At 43.0% G+C, this 22,324-nt stretch overlaps 1 protein-coding gene across 10 annotated transcripts in view; it reads left to right on the top strand.

Moving 5' to 3' along the window:
• TPM2 (tropomyosin 2) overlaps positions 1 to 22,324 on the top strand; it is a 762,558-nt gene that overhangs the window by 419,085 nt on the left and 321,149 nt on the right. For 4 of the 10 annotated variants that reach the window (XM_044078461.1, XM_044078488.1, XM_044078467.1 and 1 more), the window contains one exon: positions 20,645 to 20,720. The exons of the other annotated variants lie outside the window; for them this stretch is intronic. In XM_044078461.1, the coding sequence (XP_043934396.1) occupies positions 20,645 to 20,720 (76 nt within the window). The remainder of the gene's footprint in view (positions 1 to 20,644; positions 20,721 to 22,324) is intronic. 10 annotated transcript variants of the gene reach the window in all.

Below are 22,324 nucleotides of genomic sequence, written 5' to 3'. Positions count from 1 at the left end.
TTTCTCATCCCTTATTAAAGCAGTAACTCAGAGGAGCCAAATATTTAAGGCCTCCAAGGAGATCACCAATGCCTGCATGGGACCTCAACTGTGTTTTGGAAAAACTCACCCTGCCTCCTTTTGAGCCAGCTGCTACTGCTGATATAAAGTTTTTATCTTGGAAGACAGCTCTGCTTCTAGCAATAACTTCTGCAAGACGAGTTTCAGAGCTACAGGCACTCATGGCTGTGGAACCTTTTATCATTTTTTTATCCAGACAGGGTCTCTCTGAGGACAAACCCAACATTTATGCCTAATGTGATGTCCAATGTGGCTCTTAACCAAACTATTCATCTGCCAACTTTTTATCCAAATCCACAGAACAGGGGGGAGAGAATTATGCATTCTTTGGACGTACGCAGACAGCTTAGATTCTATTTGGATATAACCAAAGTTTTCAGAAAGACAGAGCAATTACTAGTGGCATATGCTGCAGGATCACAAGAAAAGGCTATCTCAAAGCAGACTATTTCAAAGTGGATAGGCCACTGCATTCGTTTCTGCTACTTACCATGGCAAGCCAGTGCCTAAGGACATTAGGCCAAATTCAACCAGAGCTGCAGCCACTTCAGCAGCCTTTCTCAGGGGAGTACCAACCAAAGACATTTTACAGGCTGCTGCTTGGAGTTCAGTGCACACCTTTACAAAGCACTATCATCTGCCACTCTACTCTAAATCCAGGGCAGGCTTTGCCACTGCAGTTTTGCAGGGCCTCATAGCCGCTTCTAACATGGTTCAGCTCCAGCCTCCCAACCATAGCTTTGGGACTCTACCCAAATGTAATGACTGCAACAGTGAAACACGAAGAACATAGTACAGTTGTGTACACTTACCATAAATGTAGATGTTCGAGTGTATTCACTGTTGCAGTCCAGGTTACCCGCCCGCCATCACCCTTTTCTTCTGATGGAACCTATCTTTCCTTCTCTGATTTATACAACCTATGTAGTGTATTTGCTTGTAGATGAAGGTAAAGTTTATAATGGTGCATGTATTTATATATATATATATATATATATATATATATATATATATATATATATATATAAATTTTGGCTACCCTTTTAGGGGGCAGCTGACATCTGGGGCAAGAAAAACTAAAGAAAATGGTGTCGGCCGCATCTTTTATACCCCTGACGACCTGGCGTCAGGGAAGGGGCGACAGCAGCCGACGCAGGACCCAGGACTTTGGAATTCAGGCCGACTGAGGGCAACCTGCCAGCAGGATTACCCAAATGTAATGACTGCAACAGTGAATACACTCGAACATCTACATTTATGGCAAGTGTACACAACTGTACTTTCTTCAGCTTGGGGAATCAACCCAAGTGTGATGACTGCAACAGTGAAACACGAAGAACATAGTACAGTTGTGTAGACTTACCATAAATGTAAATGTTCGAGTGCATTCACTGTTGCAGTCCTGGTTTCCCACCCTCCAGCCCCCTTTTGTCTCTCTCTCTCTCACTCTCTCTCTCTCTCTCTTCTTCACTCTTTAGAGAGCTATTGGTATTTACTTTCTACTGGTGGTGTTATTCCACCCTGACTTAGTTCCCTATTTGGGGGCTCCTGATATTTGGGGCAAGAAAAACCTCTGAGCCTGGCCTAACCCCATTGTAGGAATGCTTCCTATAAGAAAATACTAATGTCATAGCAACAAGGTTTGATGTTTGCTGTATTAATCCCCATTTCACTGTAGCTGTTTGAATTCAAAGTATGGGTATCGCACTTTCACTAGAGAACTCTGACCTACATACTAATTATTCTGTCTTTGTGAGGTTCATTAGGAAGAGCTGCTCAGGTAGTACAAGGTTTTTAGTGATGTCTTTGCCAAGAAGAATTGCTAGAACCAGTGGTGTACACGGTATAAAGGACCATGTGGCATCTAACTGACCTGAGCATATACCTACAGCTGATACTTTGATGCCATTAGTAACCGCTGTCTCGTTCTGTGCATAAAGAAAGCCAAACCAGAAAGTGTTCCACCTTTTTTTGTCACATCTGGGCAAATTAACAACACACACATCTTCAGGTGATATTGCTTACGCTAGCACGCATCGACTGAGCACCTGTACCCCCGACAGAGTAAAACACTCCTTAATTGAAGGCAGAATCTCTAATCCTTGCAACATTGTCTATATCAGCCCTATTCTAAACAGATTACAAATTAATTTAGTCAGCAGATACTGATCCATCTCTGTACTGTACCTACGTGAAAAACTGCTTAAAAATGTTATGCATTTATGACTTTTATCCTGGCTCTACAGTAGGAAGGTAGCAACGGATTACCAATTTGAATGCAGGCCAGTTTATAAAATAAAAACTGCACTAAACCTATCCAACCATTCAGACCATTTTCTGACTGCTGTAAGCCGAGGCTGTTGCACATGACTTATTCAGTGTTTGATAATATATCCCATGCCTTTTTTTTTTTTTTTTTTGCTGTAAGGCATTTTTATTGTACTAAATTTGAATTGGACAGAAATTATTATTTTTCTGATAAAATGTATTTCATTGTATGTACACGTTGTAACCCACTGACTCTGTTAACACTAAAATTGTAAAATTGTGGAGCTTTTCTCCCCTGGCCTCCTCTGAAAAAGGGATACTTAGCTCAGTTGGACTAACCCAGTCAACAGATGTAAAATAAATAAATTAAAATTTCAGTGGTCCTTTCCAGGGGGACCATTGATATAGCTCAGTTAATGAACCTTGACTGATTTTTGACATTCATATGCCATTAGTGGACTTCTCAAGTACAGATTACATCTTTGTATTGTATTCTATTTGTGTTAAACAAATAAGCCCACTGGACCAAAGTGTCCCTTTTCAGAGAGTAGGCAAATGTAGGTTGAGGGAGTCAAAGCCTGCACTACAGGAAGCAGGTCATTAATGGCTCATAGGCTTAATCCTCAGTGCTAACTGCCAGACAGCTTAAGCTAAACTGTAAGACATGCTGCTTTACTTTGTAGACTGGGGTGTCACAGTGTATGTCCTTCCTTATCCCTGTTAACAATATTCTTTACAACTGGGATATTCTGTAGAGGATAACGGAATGTCCAGCCAGCATACCAAAGCCTTTACATCTTGAATCTAATCCACAGAACTTCTTTGCTGCCAGTCTGAAAGCTATCTTGACTTCGGTCTGCAAGACATTCGCCAAGTTAGTTCTGCTATCAAGCCTGCTAAAGATAGCCCCACTGATCTCTTTTTCTTCCCCTTTTTCTTTTGGTTTTACCTTTTTATATGTCATCCAGGAAGGGAGGATGTGAATATGAGAGACAAATTCCCCACAAAGATAGGTACAGGCAATGCCTTTTTTGTTTGGGTGCTATGCATGACCATACTCATTGCGAGCTCTGCTAGGCATTGGTGCTTAAGACTGTCAGCAATTGTCTGTTGTCCCTTTCCATTTACTTGGAGAACCAACAACTAAATTATTAGCTCAGAGTACCATGGCCTCTGAATCCACCTGTCCCAATGTTTAGTTACCACTTAAGAAAAAAGCATGCACCCAACTCTCTGAATGTCTCGTCTCCCCTGGACATCTCCATCACTTTGGATGAAGAACCCAAGGGCCATTCAGTGCCTTCATCTCTCTGTTGTGACCTAGTTGGAGGCTGACACAGTGCTGCCTATCTGCATGTCTACCGAGGTACAGATGTGGAGAGGGAACTATGGCTGATTATATCGGTGGGGCCTAGGGCAATTCCCCAAATACTTGTTAGGGAAGAGGTGCCTGGTACCCTCATTGAATCTAGACAGGTGTCTGAACCTCCTAGATTTGTTCAAGCTGATGTTTCTTTAAAAATGAAGCAAAAGACCAGGCATGTGGTCAATGTGGCTAAGGATCCACACAAGGAATGGCAGGATTTTATGCAGAGACTATTCAATGCTGTTATGGCTGTAAAGCCTCCTCAAGGATTATCTGTTTCTTCTGTTCCCTGGTCTACTACTCCTTCCAGATGTACTAGGAAATATGACTGCTTTAAAGAAGACTTGGATTTAAACTTTGGTGAGGAGTCACTGGCATGACAAATCCACTCTCTTGGCCTGGGGTCTGAAGACAAGGAATAATTTTCTCCTAATTTCCCTGTGGAGAAATTGTTTTGTGGATACTGTGGTTTGTATGATGGAACACCTTATGCGGGATTGTTTCCAGGTTTCCTACATTCAAAACAGGTACTGTGATCTCTTGTAAATAGATTTTCCTTGGCCTTCTGCAGTCCCTCCTGTTTTAGATGCTCTTTTGGACACTTTCCCTTTGGCTTCTCAGACCCGTAATAACCAGCCTCTACCCATAAGAAGCCTGATAGGTTCTCTGAAGTTCCTGAAGCCCAAAAGATTTTGTATAAAAGTCCTTCCTCTGATCCAGCTGTTATTTCTGTGGCTACTGATAAACCATCTACATTGCTGTCTTTTTGTAAGTTTTTTATCATCTGATAAGGACAGTCATGCTCTGGAAAGATATTGGGGGGAAAAATAGGTGTATACTTCTGCTACCTTAGCTTTCAAGGCCATTAACTACCAAGCCATTATAACTAGGTATGTACTGTCTCTCTTTATAAGCTTGAGGGTATTTTGACCCTGAGGCAAAGACTTGTACCATTTCCTTTTTGAGTTGTGCTTCTCAGGTGGCTCATCATTTTATCAAATGCAGCTATGATGCTCCCGATGCCCACCTAAAGCTGCTGCATCTGGATCTGTGATGAGGAGGTACTCTTGGTTGCACCTACAAGATTTTCCTAAGGGCATCAAGGCTAAATTACTGGGCTCTCCTTTTGATGACTAGAATCCCATTGGCACTGCAGCTGCTGAGCTTTTTAAGACCCTACAAGATAGGGATAAAGTTATTCAGGATCTGAAACAAATCTTTCTTTCTCAGGTTGCCAGATTTCAGAGAAATTATCTGTCTAAGTATCCCTTTGTCCATAGCCAGCCTTCAAGAGTTAAATGGACTTCCAAGAAGGTTTTTCCTGACAAGCCTTCTCAGGGTACTAAGGGTCAAAAGCCTGCTTTCCCTGACAAAAACTACTTCCATTTCACATTTAACCACTTGTACCCCTCGGCCAGATTCCTCTATCCCACTTGTTGACTCTGTTTTTTCCTGTTTGGCAACTGACCACCACAGATTCCTGGGTGATTTCCATTATCCAAAAAGGTTATTTTATGGTTTTGAGGTCCCTTTTCCATTCTCAGGCCTTCCTCTACCTTGCCAGCTGCCTCATTAAGTTCCTTTCTTCAGGATGTTGTCTCTCCAGATGCTGCTTCCTATGTAGCTTCCACAAGCTTTTTGGTGTCCCTTGATTTAAAGGATGCTTACCTATACATTCCTATTCACCCTCTCTTCAGGAAATTTTATGATCTGATGTTTTTTTCATTCTTCCTCATGATAGGGTCTCTGATCTGACCTTCAGATCCAGCTTTGCCACATTTCATAGACTTTGATCCGACTCTCAAGTTCCTCCCTCTTACCAATGATGCCAGACATCCACCCACGTACCTCAGATCTCTTTTGCAGCTTTAGCATCTGGACACGGGTCTCGTGCTATCAAGCTCTTGGATAATTTCCTTCTGGGCTTTTTGCTAAACTCTGCTTAGATTGTATTGTAAGTCTTCATCTTTTATTTCTTCTCATTCTAGTGTGCATGTGTTGTGTAACTGATCCTTTCCTGTTTAAAAAAAAAAAAAAAAAAAAAAGAAAAAACTTCAGCTAGTTGTAGCTTTTCTCTAAACTTTAAAACATTAACACTTTAAAACTTAGACTTTTAAGACTTAAAACTTACCTTTGGTTTTCTTAGGTCTGTGTCAGTAACCACATTTCTGTTATGTCACATAGGTTTGATAGTTTGTTTTTAGCAGGCTTCTGGTCATGGCTGACGTGCCTTCTCTGGGTTTCAAGTACTGCACTTCTTGTGGGCATAAAATCCCCAACCAGCATGCCCACAAGTAGTGTGCATATTGCTTGTTCGGTTTGTGCTGCATTAAATCTGCATGCGTTACTAACTGAAAAAACAAATAAATACATATGGGTCGTCTTCCCTTCTTTGCCTTCATTTTCTTCCTCACCAGCTACCACCAAAGAGGCAAAAAAGAGGTCTTTCCCTGTTTCCCTGAGGGACTCTCTTAAAACTAAGAAGTCAAAGAAATCGACAAGGTCCCCTACTCTCTCTTCCAGGTCAAAGCATTCCCTACCTCCCTCGTTGGCTTCATCCACATCCACCAGAAGCTGGTTTGAGGTGGATATGGACAGGATGATGAGAAGATTCCTCAGTGCCAAGATCCAGATGGGGTAGTCTCAGCTCCATTCCCTGTTGGATCCGTGAGCTACTCTGGCCATGTCATCCGGACTGCTTCTCGTATTCAACCTTCGGTTTCCAAGTCACAGGATTCAGGACTGCCGTGTGCACCAGGCTCAGTGCAGGAGAAGCTCCCTTCCTCGATGCCAAGGATTCCCTTGACTAGCCTTGTTCCAGTTCTTTCAGAGCAGAGCAAGTCTCAGAGCCATGGTGTCAGTGCTGGGTCCAGGGGACTGGGGCCGGCTCTGTCTTTCTCAGAGCCAGCCCTTCCCCTAGGCGCCTCAGCACTTGACAGTTCAGGTCCCATCCCTTGGAGGATGTTGATCAGGGTGAGTCCTACCTGTTTTACCCTCTGTGGTTTCGGCTTTGGGGGAGACGGAAAGGAATTCTCCCAGTCCTTTGGCCTTTCAGATAGTGGAGAGGGTTTTCTCCCAAGTTGGAGATCCAACGACACCTGTCCCTCAATCCACCCCTGTACCCTCGTCAGATTCAGGCCTTGCTCCCATTCATCATGCTATGAGTCTTGCTGTCCTCAGCAGCATCCATGAACTCCATGCTCAGGAGGGATCCCCTTCTTCCAACACTTCCCCAGAGTACCCAGCTGAGGAAGTTCCTCGGTAGAAGACATACAAAAGGAGGCACTTTGACTCCCCATTGGAATATTTAACCGAGGACACTGACTTTGATGAGGGGGAAGGGATCCCCCCAGATCCTCACCAGAAGACGTCTCCTTTGGGGACATATTAGAGATCCTGAATCAGAGAGGCGGGTGGTCTTCCCAACCTCCTTTCTTTGAGAAAGCAGTTCTCTTGGAGGCTTTCAGGATGGGCCCAACTACGTCCTGGGTGACCCCCCCCCCCGTCAGATTCCCTGGTTGATTTTAGTGCCCCGCCAGGCATGGAAGGAACCAGACACCATCGAGTCCATACCCAAATGACCCAATATGTTTCTGGTACATCTTGCAGATAGGAAACATTGGAGTAAGGGGCACGTACTTGATGCCATAGTGGTGGTAGTGGCAGGCACTAAGAAATAGCTGGCAAAAGAAACTGCTAATGTCAATCCATCTCACCAGGAGTACAAAGCGTTGGACAGGATTGGGAAGCTTGTCTACGCCTCGGCTACCTTTGTGCTGAGGTCGTTGAACTACCTGGCTCATTTTACCCAGCTTCAGAGAAATCTGATCAAGGAGCTTTACGCTTCTCTCTCAAAATCCATGGCTGCAGAGGAATTTAAGAAAGTTTTTCCCAAGCTGACTACTCTATCTTCTGTCACCAACTCATCAATGAGGTTAATCTCATACCACAGAGGATGCCTTGTGAGCAGCTGGTTAAGGACTTTCCCTAAGGAGGCATGCCTGGATGAGGCTATGTGATTTTGCAGAGCCCTTTAAGGTGTCATTTGTGAATGCCTCTTACAATGGCTCCTCTGTTTTTGGATCATTAGTTTGAGATACACTCACCCTGCAGTGAAAAGGATGGGAAGACCCTTTCTGCTGTTGGAATCAATTTTTCTACCCCCCAGAGGTCTTTCTCTAGGAACCAATGTGCAGGCAAGAAAATGTGGTTTCACAAATCTCAAGGGCCTTTCCAGGACCTGCGCAGGAAACCCTCCTCTAAAGGCAGAGGGGGTAGGGTTTGATGGTACACACCACCCTAGAGGCAGAGGGGGTCCACAAAACCAGGGCTTTAGGGGATCCTTTCCCAATAAGCCCCACCTTCACTCCTGAAGTGCTGCCTGACTAGCTGTCTGTAGAGGCAGTTGGGGGCTGACTACCTTTGCACCCAAAAGCCTGGACCCAGTTGAATCAAAACCATTGGGTGCTAAGCATAATACCCAGAGGCTATTACATTCCCTTTTCTCTTCTTCCCTCAAACTCCAAAAGCCTTCCTAATGTGCCACCCAGTCAAAGGGAGAATGCAACACAGGAATTCCAACAACTGTTGCTAAAAGGAGTCCTCCAAGAGGTCCCAGCTGAACAAAAAGGATTCAGAACGGAAAAAGACAGGAGACCTAAGACCCATCCTGTATCTGAGCAAGTTGAATGGATATGTAAAAACATCGAAGTCCCAAATGGTTACAGTTTAGTCAATTCTGCAGCTGTTGCACAAGGACAACTGGATGTGCTTGACAGATCTCAATGACACATACTATCACATCAAAATAGGTAGGCAGTCCAGGAGATAACTGTGTTCTGGCTGGGAGCCAATCATTACCAATTCAGAGCACTGCCCTTTGTGCTCACCGCAGCCCTCCAGGTGTTCACCAAATGCATGGCAGTGGTAGCAGCTCACTTGAGGCTCAGAGGATTCCAAGTGTTTCCATATTTGGACAGTTGGCTCCTGACCACCCCCATGAGGCACTGGCTAATCCAAGCCAGGGATCAATTAATACAGTTATCACATTATCTGGACATCACCATAAACATGAGCAAATCTAACCTGACTCCGGTACAGAACCTAGGATTTATAGGTACACAGCTTAAGACAAGGGGTCAGATAGCTTCTCTTCCTTTACACCAAGTAACTGCTCTGAGAAATCAGGTGCAGGAATTCTCAGCCAAAATGGCCTCCCCTCCTCGATTGGTCTTGGTCTTGCAAGATGTAAGATCCATGTCAGCAGCTATTCTGTTAGTTCCACTAGCCAGAATCTTCATGTGGATTCTCCAGTGGACATTAGCAACACGATGGTCCATCCTCTTTCAGCCGCTTTCCCTTCACATGAGGTTGACTCCCTTTTGCAACCGTCACCTCAGTTGGTGGATACAGTCAAACAATTTCATTCTAGGCAGACCATTCATGAACACCCCCCTTATAGCTTCCGTGACCACAGATGCTTGCCAGTTTGGGTGGGGGACCTTACAGTAATGGGAAGATGGTCCAAGGCACGTGGCCCCTGCCGAGATCAGGTTACACATTGATGTCCTAGAGATGAGAGCAGTCCTCATAACATTGCAGTCCTTTCAGGATGTTCTCCCTTTAAGTACTATTGCAGTACACACCGACAACATGCCTGTGGTCTGGTACATCAACAAACAAGGAGGAACCCATTCTTACCCCTTGTGCAGGAAGGCCATGAGGGTGTGGGAGTGGGCAATATCTTCAGACTGCCTTCTAGTTGCAATGCATATCCTGGGGAAAACCAGCAATTTAGTGAACACTCTCAGCAGCTCGTTCCTGTTTCCACACAAGTGGTACCTCAATCAATCAGTGATCTTTAACTGTTGGGGTTAGCCTTGCTGTGACTTCTTTGCCTCTCCCCTCAACAACAGATTCAGCAAGTTCTTCACTCTTATCCCTCCTGTGGGGGGAGTCTCTGCGGGATACACTAGCCCACGATTGGCCCCTGGGTCTCCTGTCTGCTTAACTCTCCTGCTTTGCTTCTCCCAAAGTTCCTTCAGAGGCAAGCAGGTAGAAGAGCTCATTCATCCTCATTGCTCCCTTCTGGCCTCATCAGATGTAGTTCCCCTTCCTATGGTCTCATCTGAAATATCCTCCCTGGATTCTGAAGCCAAGTCAGGACCTCCTGTTTCACCCATCAGGGATGCAGCATCCAAATTTTTGAGGCCTCAAACTGACCGCTTGGTTTCTCCACTTCCAACCCTAATGAGAGAGTCCGGGCTTAATTCCCCAGTCTGAAAAATTCTTCTGGCCTCTCAGAAGGCTTCCACCAAAAACATTCACACCAGTAAGTGGAAGAGATTTGTTATTTGGGCCATGAGCAGAAACATTGACCCTTTTCCAGCACCAATTTCTGATGCTTTCTTGCTTCGTTGTACCCCATGTGAGGAAGGTGCTAGCTTTAAGCTTCATTTAGCTGCTGTTTCCAATTTTCTTGCTGCAAGTTAATCCCGTTCTCTGTTCTCCATCTTCTACATGTTGATAGACAACTCTGTTTTTACATGCACAAGACCAAACAACACAGGAAGTCTGATCAACTCTTTGTAGCTTTCTCATCTAATAGACTTGGACAAGCGGTGTCTAAAGTTACTTTTGCCAAGTGGATATCTGGCTGTATTTCATACATTTACTCATCCAAAGGATTGGAATTACCTAGACCTCCCAGGGCACATTCAACCAGAGTTATGGCTACGTCTTCAGCTTTCTATTCTGGAAAACTCCATTGATGATATTTGCACTGTAGGGACTTGGTCTAGCAGTCACAGCTTCATATCGCACTACAAGTTGGGTAGCATATCTATGAGCAAAGCCTCCTTTGCTCGATGGTGCTCCAGCATATCCTTCCATGAGGGCCACCCGGGATCTGTGTGTCTGGGAACTCTAACCCTATCATGAGGAGGAATTAAGAAGACCACATCAGATTAAAAGGTTATGTCTTACCATAACTTGGCATCTGTGTTGTATTCCGTCATTCCTCCTCACTTTCCCACCCAACCATCCCCCTCACTCTTTTGTTCTAGAGGAACTGGAATTATGAAGTGACTCCTGGGTCTCATGTCTGACCCTCTTTTACTGTTCCATGTTGTATGGTGATGGATGTATGAAATCAGTAAACTCGATTTGAGGTATTTCAATGGATGTAGGGCATTATGGGTAAGAGGGAGGAGCTTGAGAGTCGGATCCTAGTCTGTGAAATGTGGCCGAGCTGGATACGAAGGTTGGATCCGAGACCCTATCATGAGGAGGAATGAAGGAAGACAACACATATGCCAAGTTATAAGTTTCTGTTTCTTCCTCACATTATCCGTTCCCTGCTTTGCCTTCTGTTTTTTCTACAGATCCAAGAGTCTTTACCAAATGTTTGACCTCAGTGGTAGCTTTCTGCTGCAGCCTTCAGGGAATTCAAATATTCCCTTATTGGATGACATTTAGATTCAGACCCCCTCTCAGTAGCTTGTGCTTCAGGATCTTCACTTCACTATGCTGCTTCACAGTCTGGAGTCCACCCTAAATCTCAAAGTCTGTCTTGAACCAATTTCATGACAGAGTGTTTCTGAGATGCAGGATTCAGACCATTCCAATGATGGCTTCTCTCCCCACACCCCAAAATCCTTTCTTTGACTTCTTATTTTCAGTCTAGTCTCCCTTTTGCAGTCCTTCCTATAAGGGAATTTCTGTGACCTCTGGGTATAGAGCATCCATTATTCCCATTGTTCCCTTCACCAAACTCCATGTTAGAAACTTTCAGTGGTATCTCAAGACTGTTTGGCTTAAGCACTGCCATCCTCTGGATTTTTCTGTTCTTTTCTTGCCCTGTTTCAAGTGCAAGCTTCGCAGGTTGATTACCAGCTTTCCTTGAATTCAGGTCTATCTTTCAGAGTCTTCTTCCCCTCTGGGGCTATATGCAGATACATCCAATGAAGGCTGGGGAGTTTCCTCCAACATCCTCAAGGTCCATGGATTTTGGCCTCATCAACAACTGGCAGACCATATCAACATTAAGGAGATGAGAGCTCTCACTCTAGCCCTTCATGCCCACCAATCTCTTTGGGTTCCAGGTTTTCTAAGGATTTTTACAGACAGTACCACAATTATATGTTACATCAACAAACATGGAGGCTCAGAGTCATGATGTTCTTCGTGTTTCACTGTTGCAGTCATCACATTTGGGTTATCTGCTTGCAGTAGCCCTCAGTTGGCCTGATTATCAAAGTCTTGGGTCATGCTTCGGTTGCTCTCTCATCTTCCTTGATGTCAGGTAGTCAGGGGTATAAAACATGCAGCCGACACTATTACATCAGTCTTTCTTGCCGTGTGGTGCCCAAAGCAGAAGCAGTTCACAAGTGCCGGTCAGCCGGCTCCTGAAATTTTTGTTTTCGCGTTTCAGAACTGAAGTCTTCAACTAAGCTAAAAAAAGCCACTATATAACACCAATTCAGAGAACAAGCTGTATAAAAACGAACGATACCATCATAAAGCTTGAGGGGAAACCAGCTTCCCTCAAGCTTTATAGTGGTATTGTTCATTTTTATACAGCTTGTTCTCTGAATTGGTGTTATATAGAGGTTTTTTTATGGTTCTGGTTCTTTTTGACACCTACTCCTGTTGGAATTACATCTTCAACTAAGCTAAGTACCTCGTTGGGGAAACTTTTCCTTGCTCTAAACCAATGTCAGTAAAAGTTAATAATTGTATTTCTTGTGGAAAGCAAATACCTCATAAAGATTTCCATTCGTACTGCATTCCTTGCTTAGGCCCAGACCACGACATACCTCGCTGTCGGTTTTGTGCCCTATTTAAACAATGAACTATTTGTCGTCTGTTCATTTACGCTTCTAAATATTTTAGTACTCTGTTCAATTATCCAGAAATGGCTTCAGTAAGCCACCCGGCTACCGAAATTCCGAAAAAATGCAAAGATAAAAACAGAGACAGACTGCTTAAGTCCAAAGCTGCCAACGACGCTTCTCCTAAGCTAGGCACCAGTTCGCCGGTACTCAGTGAGGCGCTTTTGCAGTCCCTGATACCCGCTACTTCAGATTCGCAGGCCTCTACCAAGACCCATTCGGAGTCCGGTATGCCGCAAGATGCTTCTTCTACTGTGGAACCTGCAGATGTCTCTACCTTGGATGGGTCTGGAGCCGCTGTGCAGGCACCAGCTTCTGAGGGTGTATTCAGGCGTACTGACTTGCCTATTAAACCGACACCATCTTCTTCTTCTTCTTCTTCTAGGCCTAAAACTCAATCTATGCCTAAAAAAACAATGCCCAGACCTCATGGTCAGGCCCCTATGCCTAAAAAACAAATGATAAAAATGGCTGAGGACCTTATTACTCTAACCAGTGGAAGCCACCCTTCCCCCCTCTAAGAGACCTAGGACTGATTTTCCTTCTGATTCCTCTGATCAGGATTCTGAAATTTCTGTTTTCTCTGATGACTAGGATTTGCCCTTATCTACCTATGAGGACTCCATTCCCTCTGCTTCCCCTCCAGAGGATTTCTCATTTGGTGAAACGTTGCATCCTCTTAGGAAGCATTTCCTGTGGGAAAGCCAGGATTACTCTGACTCCAAAAAGAGGCTTAGGGAATTCTTACTCCTGCCTTAACACAGGCCTTTAGCTATCCCTCCTGTACTGGACATTGTAGATGATGGCTTCTCAGAATCTAGCCTGGCCCCTGACTCTGATTCCTGCTCCCAGAAAACCTGATAGGTATTACAGGGTTCCTGACTCTCGTAGATTCCTCTTTAAAAATCGTACTGCGGATCCCTGAGACCATTTCACAGGGACCCAAGGGCATTAAGGCTACTACTGCCAAAAATCCTACACCCTCTGATAGAGATTCCAGGGCACTGGATAGATGGGGAAAGAAGGTATACACTTCTGCTACTTTAGCCATTAGGGCTTTAAACTGCCAGTTTCATATGTTAAAGTATCAGCAGCATATTATTGGATTGCTTAAACGGAAAATGATGTTGATTCCTGACTGTACTGAAAATAAAGAATTACAGAATTTAATGCATTCTGCTGAACAAGTTGGAAAACATACGTTGCAATGTGGATTTGATTCATTAGAGGCATCTTGCAGGGCTGCTGTCACTGGGTCTGTACTTAGAAGGCATGCTTGGCTTAAGGAGCAATCTCTGCCAGATCATGTTAAAGGTAAATTGCTGCATGCTGCCTTAAACCAAGAACGCCTGTTTGGCAACAAAGCAGAAGTAGTACTTAAAAAGATGGAGGAAAAAGCTCAATCTATGCAAACTGTTAAAGATTTCCTGCAAGTACAACCTCCCAGATTTATTAGGCACTGGCCCTCTAAGAATTGGTCCTTTCCTGCCTCTTCCAGGCCTTATCAGTTCAAACCCAGAACCAGCAGAACACCCAGGCTTCAGTCCCAAGGTACTCACAGGCCTAAGCAGTGGGGGGCTCCCACTTCCAAAGCAGGGAATAGTAAGGTAAATTGTCTCCATGACTTAACTTTAAACCTTCCAAGCCCTGCTCAACTGACTGTTCCTTTAGGGAGAAAGATTGCTCTGCATGCAGAAAATTGGAAACTCATTACCCAGGTCAAATGGGTTTTAAATATAGTTTCCCAAGGATACAGATTCCACTTCCACACGTTACCAACCCCAAACGGTTGGCCAGATCTACCCCCAAATCAGTGGGCAGAGGCTCAAAAGCAAGTACTCTCTCTCATAAGCCTAAAGGCTATTCAAACTGTACCAGAAGAGGAAAAGGGACAAGGTTTCTACTCAAGACTTTTCCTGGTACCCAGAAAAGACAATTCATGGTGTCCTATCCTGGACCTGTCTATCTTAAACACCTTTTTGGCGATTCCAAAATTCAAGATGCTAACTATTCACCAGTTGCTTCCTATGCTAGGCAAAGATGCCTGGTTGGCAACACTCGATTTAAAGGAAGCATACCTGTACATCCCAATCAGGGAATTTTGCAGAAGATACCTACGCTTCAAAGCAGGCTACATGCACTATCAGTTCTCTGCACTGCCCTTTGGCTTATTTACTGCGCCCAGGGTATTCACAAAGTGCCTAGCTCTAGTCATTGCATTTTGCAGGCAAAGAAATATTCAAATATACCGATACCTGGATGATTGTCTAATTCAGGCAGAAAGCCAGGACATACTTTTGAATCATCTGGCTTTTGTACAAAGGGTGCTAACTTGTCTGGGGTACACAATATAAACAAAAAGAAATCACACCTGGTACCCAGTCAACAAATTATATTCCTGGGAGCAAGCTTGAATACAACTTCCCTGATGGGTTTCCTCACACCAGAGAAACAAATTCATTTGACAACTTACTTCAAACTAGTGGCCACATACTAGTGGCCACAAAAACCCTGCTATCTGCAAGGCAAATACTGCAAGCCTTGGGGTTCATGGCCTCCTGCATTCTTCTAATTCCATATGCAAGACTGCATATGAGGAAACTACAATGGTATCTAAAAAGCCTATGGTGTCAACATTCTCAGCATCTAGAAGCAATGATTCCTATCATACTTTGCCTATGCTTAGAGTTCCTTTGGTGGGCAGAGGTCTGCCACCAGAACAAGGGACTACCATTCACTCTACCCCTTGCTGCCCAAACCCTAACAACAGATGCATCAGACTATGCATGGTGGGCTCACCTGGCAGAGAAGCGAATTCAGGACAAATGGAACTCAAGTCAAATGCACCTGCATATCAATCAAAAAGAAATGTTAGCTGTACAGAATGCTCTGACAGCCTTCAAGGACTACATTCTTCCAGGACAATTAATGGTAATGACGGACAACACCACTGTTATGTGGTACATAAAGAAGCAGGGGGTACCCATTTTTACCCCATATGCAGACTTGACATGGCACTGTGGAACACAGCCTTGAGCTACCAAGTACATCTACAAGCTCAATTCCTGCCAGGAAAACTAAATACACTGGCAGATGGACTAAGCAGAAACCTCATGGACCCACACCAGTGCAATCTGGAATCAAAGACTTTCAACATGTTGACAAACAAATGGGGGAGCCCAGATATAGACCTGTTTGCCTCCCACCAGAACTACCAATTGGACAAATTTTACACAAGGACTCCCCACAAGCAAACTTGGAAAGTGGATGCTCTGTCCTTCAACTGGAAAAATCTATCAGTTTATGCCTTTCCTCCTCTGCCTGTCCTCTCCAAAGTACTACTAAATATCAAACAGGACAAACCAAGGACAATATTGACTGCACCAAACTGGCCACGCCAACACTGGTACCCCCTCTTGCGCAGTGTGTCACTGTTTGTCCCATGGCACCTGCCTCAGACCCCTACCCTGTTGTCTCAGCAGGAGAACCAGATTTTGCACCCTCAGCTTCAAATCCTGAACCTAGCAGCCTGGCTAATTTCCTAATCTCTTCTTTACCATCCCTCAGTAAACCAGTGACGGATATCATTTTAGAGGCAAGGAGGCCTAGTACTAAAAAATCTTATGCTGAAAAATAGAAAAGATTCTGTGCCTGGAACCAATCTCAAGGGATGAGCACAGCAGTGCCCAACTTACCTTAGATTCCACAATGCTTAACTGAGATGCTTCACAAGGGCCTTTCTTTTTCTCCATCAAAATTCACGCCTCAGCCATTTCAGCTCATTGTAACACAGAACCTCCCTTCTTCTCTCATCCACTGCTCAAGCAGTTTCTCAGAGGGACTAAAAATTTAAGAGCACTCAGGAGAGCCCCAACTACAGCTTGGGACCTTAACTTTGTATTGGAGAAACTCACCCTTCCTCCTTTCGAGCCAGCTGCTAGTGCAGATTTAAAATTCCTTTCTTGGAAAACAGCCTTCCTTTTAGCAATCACTTCAGCAAGAAGGGTATCTGAATTACATGCCCTTATGGCAGTGGAGCCTTTCATCATCTTTCATGTGGACAGGTGTCTCTCAGAACCAGTCCCTCCTTCATGCCCAAGGGTGGTATCCAGTGTGGCTCTTAATCAGTTCATTCATTTGCCAACCTTCTTTCCTAATCCACAGAGCAAAGGGAAATGGATACTGCACTCCTTAGATGTGCACAGACAACTTAGATTTTACTTGGACAGGACTAAACCTGAAAGGAAATCTGAACAACTGGTGGTGGCATTTGCTGCAGGGGCAGAGGGGAAGGCCATTTCAAAGCAAACCATTTCTAAATGGATAGGCCATTGCATTCATTTCTGCTATAAGCAGCATGGAAAACCTATCCCGCAGAGGGTCAGACCCCATTCAACCAGGGCTGCATCTACCTCTACAGCCTTTCTCAGAGGTGTCCCTACCAGGGACATCCTAGAAGCTGCTACCTGGAGTTCTGTACATACTTTCACCAAGCATTACCATTTGCCAATTTTCTCTAAATCCAGAGCTGGCTTTGCCACTGCAGTCTTGCAGGGCCTTATAGCTGGTCCTAATGCTATCTAAATTCCTCCTCCCATCCTTAGCTTTGGGAATCTACCCAAATGTGATGACTGCAACAATGAAACACGAAGAACATAATACAGTTGTGTACACTTACCATAAATGTAGATGTTCAAGTGTATTCACTGTTGCATTCCTGATTACCCTCCCTCCAGTCCCCTGTCTTTTTTGGTTGTACCTCTACTGTTCTTTACTATGCTTAAAAGCTTTTTGGTGTATTTGCTTTTTTATTGGAGGTATTTCCTTGTGTGTGTGTGTGTGTGTGTGTGTGTGTGTGTGTGTGTGTGTGTGTGTGTGTGTGTGTGTGTGTGTGTGTGTATATATATATATATATATATATATATATATATATATATATATATATATATATATATATATATATTATTGCTTCCCTTTAAGGGGGCAGCTGACATCTGGGGCAAGAAAAACTGATGTAATGGCGTCGGCTGCATGTTTTATACCCCTGTCTACTCGACGTCACGGAAGAAGAGACAGCAACCGACACAGGACCCAGGACTTTGTTAATCAGGCTGACTGAGGGCTACTGCAAGCAGATAACCCAAATGTGATGACTGCAACAGTGAATACACTCGAACATCTATATTTATGGTAAGTGTACAGAACTGTACTTTGTGTAAGGTCTTACCATAACAGTGGATGCTCTTCTTCTCACTATTGCTGTATTCTTTCCCTCTCTCCTTCCTCCTTTTCTTCTCTGTTTCCTTCCTTCTGGCTGAGTGGGTCTTTCTTGCATCTTTTTCTCCTTCTTCTTCCCATTCTGGATGTACACATTATTACTTTCCTCTTGGGATGCTCTTGAGACTTCCCGGGGAATTCATTTTTGAAGATTAGGTGTATTGTATATCACATTTGAGCCTTACATCTTGAATGTAGGACATATATGTGAAGTATGGTGCCTGGAAGGTGTAAAGGCTTTGGTATGCTGGCCAGATGTTCAGCTAACCTCATCAGGATGTCCCAGTTGTTAAAAATACTGCAACAGTGCGAAGTAGGACATCTGCTGTTATGGTAAGGTCTTATACAACTCTGTCACCTTTGTGTAAATGTGGTGAAATACAGAGTTACCATACCACATGGGACTTTAAAAAGGAAGGAATAGAAACAGATATAGTTCTGTAATGGTGTGTTTCCCTTAATTAACAAACAGGAGCTCGCAAAATGTTGTATATTCACCATTATGAAAAGTGTATAAGACTGCTGCACAGTAAAAATTACTTGGATTCTAATATTGTCAGTAAAAGAAAATTAATTAAAACAGCATGATTGTAAAAAGCAGTTGAAGTAGTACAAATACAGTTTAAACTGTCACTGCAATAAAACCTTTAAAAAGACTTTTTCATTAGGGCTCCACCTGTGAAAGTTTTCATAAATCTGCCAAAGTGATGCTGTTTCAGTGACCTTCCAAACCACATAATAGTCATGTTTATTGTTAAAAGAAGAAAGTTTTCAAACTGTAGCTGTCAACCTGTTTTCTGTAAAATAATGGACAGTCAAAAGAAGTCTAGAAGAACTGTGCCTTATCAGGGGTACTTTCTAAAAGTTGATTAGAACAATGTGTTAGTATAGCAATAACCCACGCCTGGGTGTGGGTAATGCTGGATTTACCCACGGTTGGTGTGGCTTGGTCACAAAGGTGAAGGCCGAGTGGCCAAACAAAGACAACCGTGGGTAAAGCCAGCATTACCCACACCCAGAAGTGGGTTATTGCTGTTATACAATGACATTATTTAAGAAATAAAATACTTAATTTTCTTAAATAATGGCATTGTATAATGCCTCCTTGCTGCTCTTCCGCAGCTATCTGCTATTCTGCGGCAGTTCTGATGTACTGCACATGCGTATGCTTATGCAGTACATCAGAGCTGTGGGTAGAAGCAACGGAGAAAGCAAGATCTCCGTTGCTTTTTACAAACTGCCTCGCTATGTTAAAGGAGTTTAACATAGCAAGACAGCTTTAAAAAAAAGCAATGGAGATAGGAAGATTTCTGTTACTTTTTTAAAGCTGTCTCACTATGTTAAACTCCTTTAACATAGCGAGACAGTGTCTAAACAGCAACGGAGATCTTGCGTTCTCCATTGCTGTAAAAAAAAAAAAAAGACTTATACTAATGGAAAAAGTCCGGGCGACCGGACCTTTTTCCATTAGTATAAGTCTGATTTACATTGTGCACGCTGACCAATCAGTGTGCACGTTTTTGAATATTAATGAGGGATCGTTGTATAATATACAATTTATGATGAAGAAAAAGCTGTAACTTTGTTGTCCTGTTTTATTTGATGACTGCAACCTTTACTACTTTCTAACAAAATTGAAAAATTTTTAAGGGGCAGATTAAAAGAAAGTCCCTGAGATAAGTGATAGTTGAGAAGTGTGTGCCATACTTTGTCACCCCAGATATTTTTAGACTGAAGTTATACACATGTACTTATATTTTGACAAAGGAGCCCAACTCAGAAAAGCAGCATTTAATGTTATTTTTGATCATAATGCAGTGGAAGAATTATGTGCAAAATAAATTTTCTGAAGTAGTAAATTATCTTCAGACGAAGACAAAATGCTGGTTACTTTAAAGCAAAGAAAGGCGTTCCCTTGCAGTTTGTTTAATAAGTAACTGCTTTTGAACACTGAGCTTTGATTCCATTCAAATAATTGAATTTATTGTCCAGGAATGTAACCACTTTTTCTACAGCAGTTTCTACCCAAAAGCGCTAGCAGCAGTTGGTTAGACTTGTAGCTACACACCTACTTTGAATAAAGAAGTAACACCCCATCTCAGTAATTTCTGTAGCATTGCATTATAAATCTTAGAGGTAGCACCTGTTTAATGCTAAACCTATAAATATAGGGTTCAGATGAGTTAGTAAAGGCTGCTTAAGCATAGTCCTTGTTTTGTTTTGTCTGCCTTTTGATTCTGTGCAATGCAGGTTATTGTTGTTATTGCCTTTGTCATTAGCATCATTATTATTATTGTAATTATTATGTTATTACTTTATGCCTGTCCTGTACCTGCACACCCCTTGTTTGTTTCAATTTACAAGGGGGTCCCCATTTATGTGTGAATGACAGCATAAATGCTGTTCTTGAAAGTTGTCTAAATGTCTTGTATGTTAATTGAAACTATAGCTGTTGTCAGTTCCCCACGCTGGTATGAGATGCAGTGTTTTTCTATACCTTGAACTGCTGACAGTAATATCATGAAAGTATACCCCAGAAATGGCAAACACACTGCTGGGCAATGTTGGGTTGTAAGCTGCATTTCAAAGAAAATGATGAATTTAAATCTGTTATAAGTTTCTTGTATAGGGAAGGAATGCTTTTCATTTATTGAGTTCATGGCAGCAGGGTTCTGCTGGTGTTTGTTGTGTTTGTTCTTTTCTTATTGGTGCTGAATGCCTGATCCTGCCCCTGGTCTCACCATATTTTGGATTTGTTCGTCTGGATCAATGAATGAATCAGTCGAGTGAGGCAACTGGAAGAAGAGCTGAGACTTATGGACCAGAATCTGAAATCCCTGATGGCCTGTGAGGATGAGGTACAAGCACAGATTAAGAAAGGAAACAACAATTCTGACTTCCTTTATCTGACTCGCTCTTTCCTGTTTACTTTATCCTTTATACTGCTGGTTTCCTGAGAGGAAGCACAGTTGACTTTCTTGCAGCTGTTCACTATGTTTTTGCTTTTTGTGCAGGTTTTGCATATCAGTAGTGTTCAGTGAAAACCCATAGCAGTTGAAAGCTTGGTAAAAGGCATAAGTACCCTCTCCTAAGTACAAACACTTAAGAAATTGGATGCTTGTAAAAGCAGGACTCTAGGTAAAGCAAGCCATCTGTTGAGCCATAACTGTAGTGCACGTGGCTTTTATTTTTTTTTGTATACTTTTGTACAGCTATGAGTGACAGAGCCCTTGTTTTTTGTAAATTTTATGACAACTGACCATGGATTTTATTAGTAACCTAAAGCTTTGATTGAAAAGAAAAGGGTTCAGAAGTTTACTGATGTGAAAATAACAAGGACACAACAGATACTTTTGTTTGCCCTAAAAACATTGTTAGGCTCCCAAAATAAGAGGCATACCTAAAGGTGGAGGGGGTGAAGGGGACAACTTTCCCAGATGCAAGGTATTAGGGGAGTGTAACCAAGAGGTGCAGATTAGTTCAAAAAGGTACCAGAGAAAACCAAACGTTTCTTTTCTCCAATTTAAGGAGTACAAAGCTTTGTACAGGGTGGACAGGAATGTGTTCTATCACGTTAGGTCTTGGGTTCCTTAACTGTGTCATACCTCATTTCTAGTACTCCTTCATAGACTATGTAGTGGAAAACCTGGTATAACTTTCTGATCACTGGAAGATAACCTTTATGGTTTACTGACTGGGGTTTCAGATTGATTTTGCCTGCACTGCTGTTGTGGCCTGGGCTGTAGGCTCAGGATGGAATTTGTCTAAAATAAGTGGCATTACTCAGGTTCTTATCCTGTGAGGAAGTGGATGTAGGCCATTCTGTTTGAAGACATTCACATGAGAGGAAACAGGTGCTGATTATTCTGGAGTTTCTGTATGAGGGCATCCTGGATTCCTTTTCATTTTGGGCTAATCCAGTTCCCCAAGAAAAGTAAACTTCCTCTGTAATCTGCTATTAGTCCTGCAATGGGGTTAGACCATACTTTGAAGTAATAGCTTCATAATAATAACTTTCTGTATTGCACAGCTTATAAACAAAGGGATTGTGTCTAGATGTAGGGATGTCATTGTCCCCCTTTACTCAGCCCTCATTTGGTCAGTCATTGACTGTAATGCCCCCTTAGATATGTATTTGTTCAGAAATATGCAGCAACCAGAACACCCACAGAGATACTTTACTAAGGATACAAGTTCCAAACAACTTGTCACACATGGAAGAAGTGCTTGGTTTAGGGATCTAACCTCTTCTGCAACATCAACAGAATGGTTTGGAGGGATATGTATTTCTAGCAGAGGATACTGCTGCTCTGGAACAGACTCCTCATCCACATAAAACAAAGCTCATCCCTGCCTATATTCAAGAACAGTTTGGATCTATGGATGGTGAAAACATTACCCAGGACTGCTCCTGTACTGTTAATGGATTGAGGCAGTTCCTAAATGCTTTATCCTATGTATG

This window comes from Protopterus annectens, chromosome 1.part1 (assembly GCF_019279795.1).
Source record: "Protopterus annectens isolate FY-2018-M chromosome 1.part1, PAN1.0, whole genome shotgun sequence".
NCBI classification, from domain to species: Eukaryota; Metazoa; Chordata; order Ceratodontiformes; family Protopteridae; genus Protopterus; species Protopterus annectens.
The sequence above is the reverse complement of the archived record's forward strand: the minus strand, read 5'-3'. Positions and strand labels throughout refer to the sequence as shown.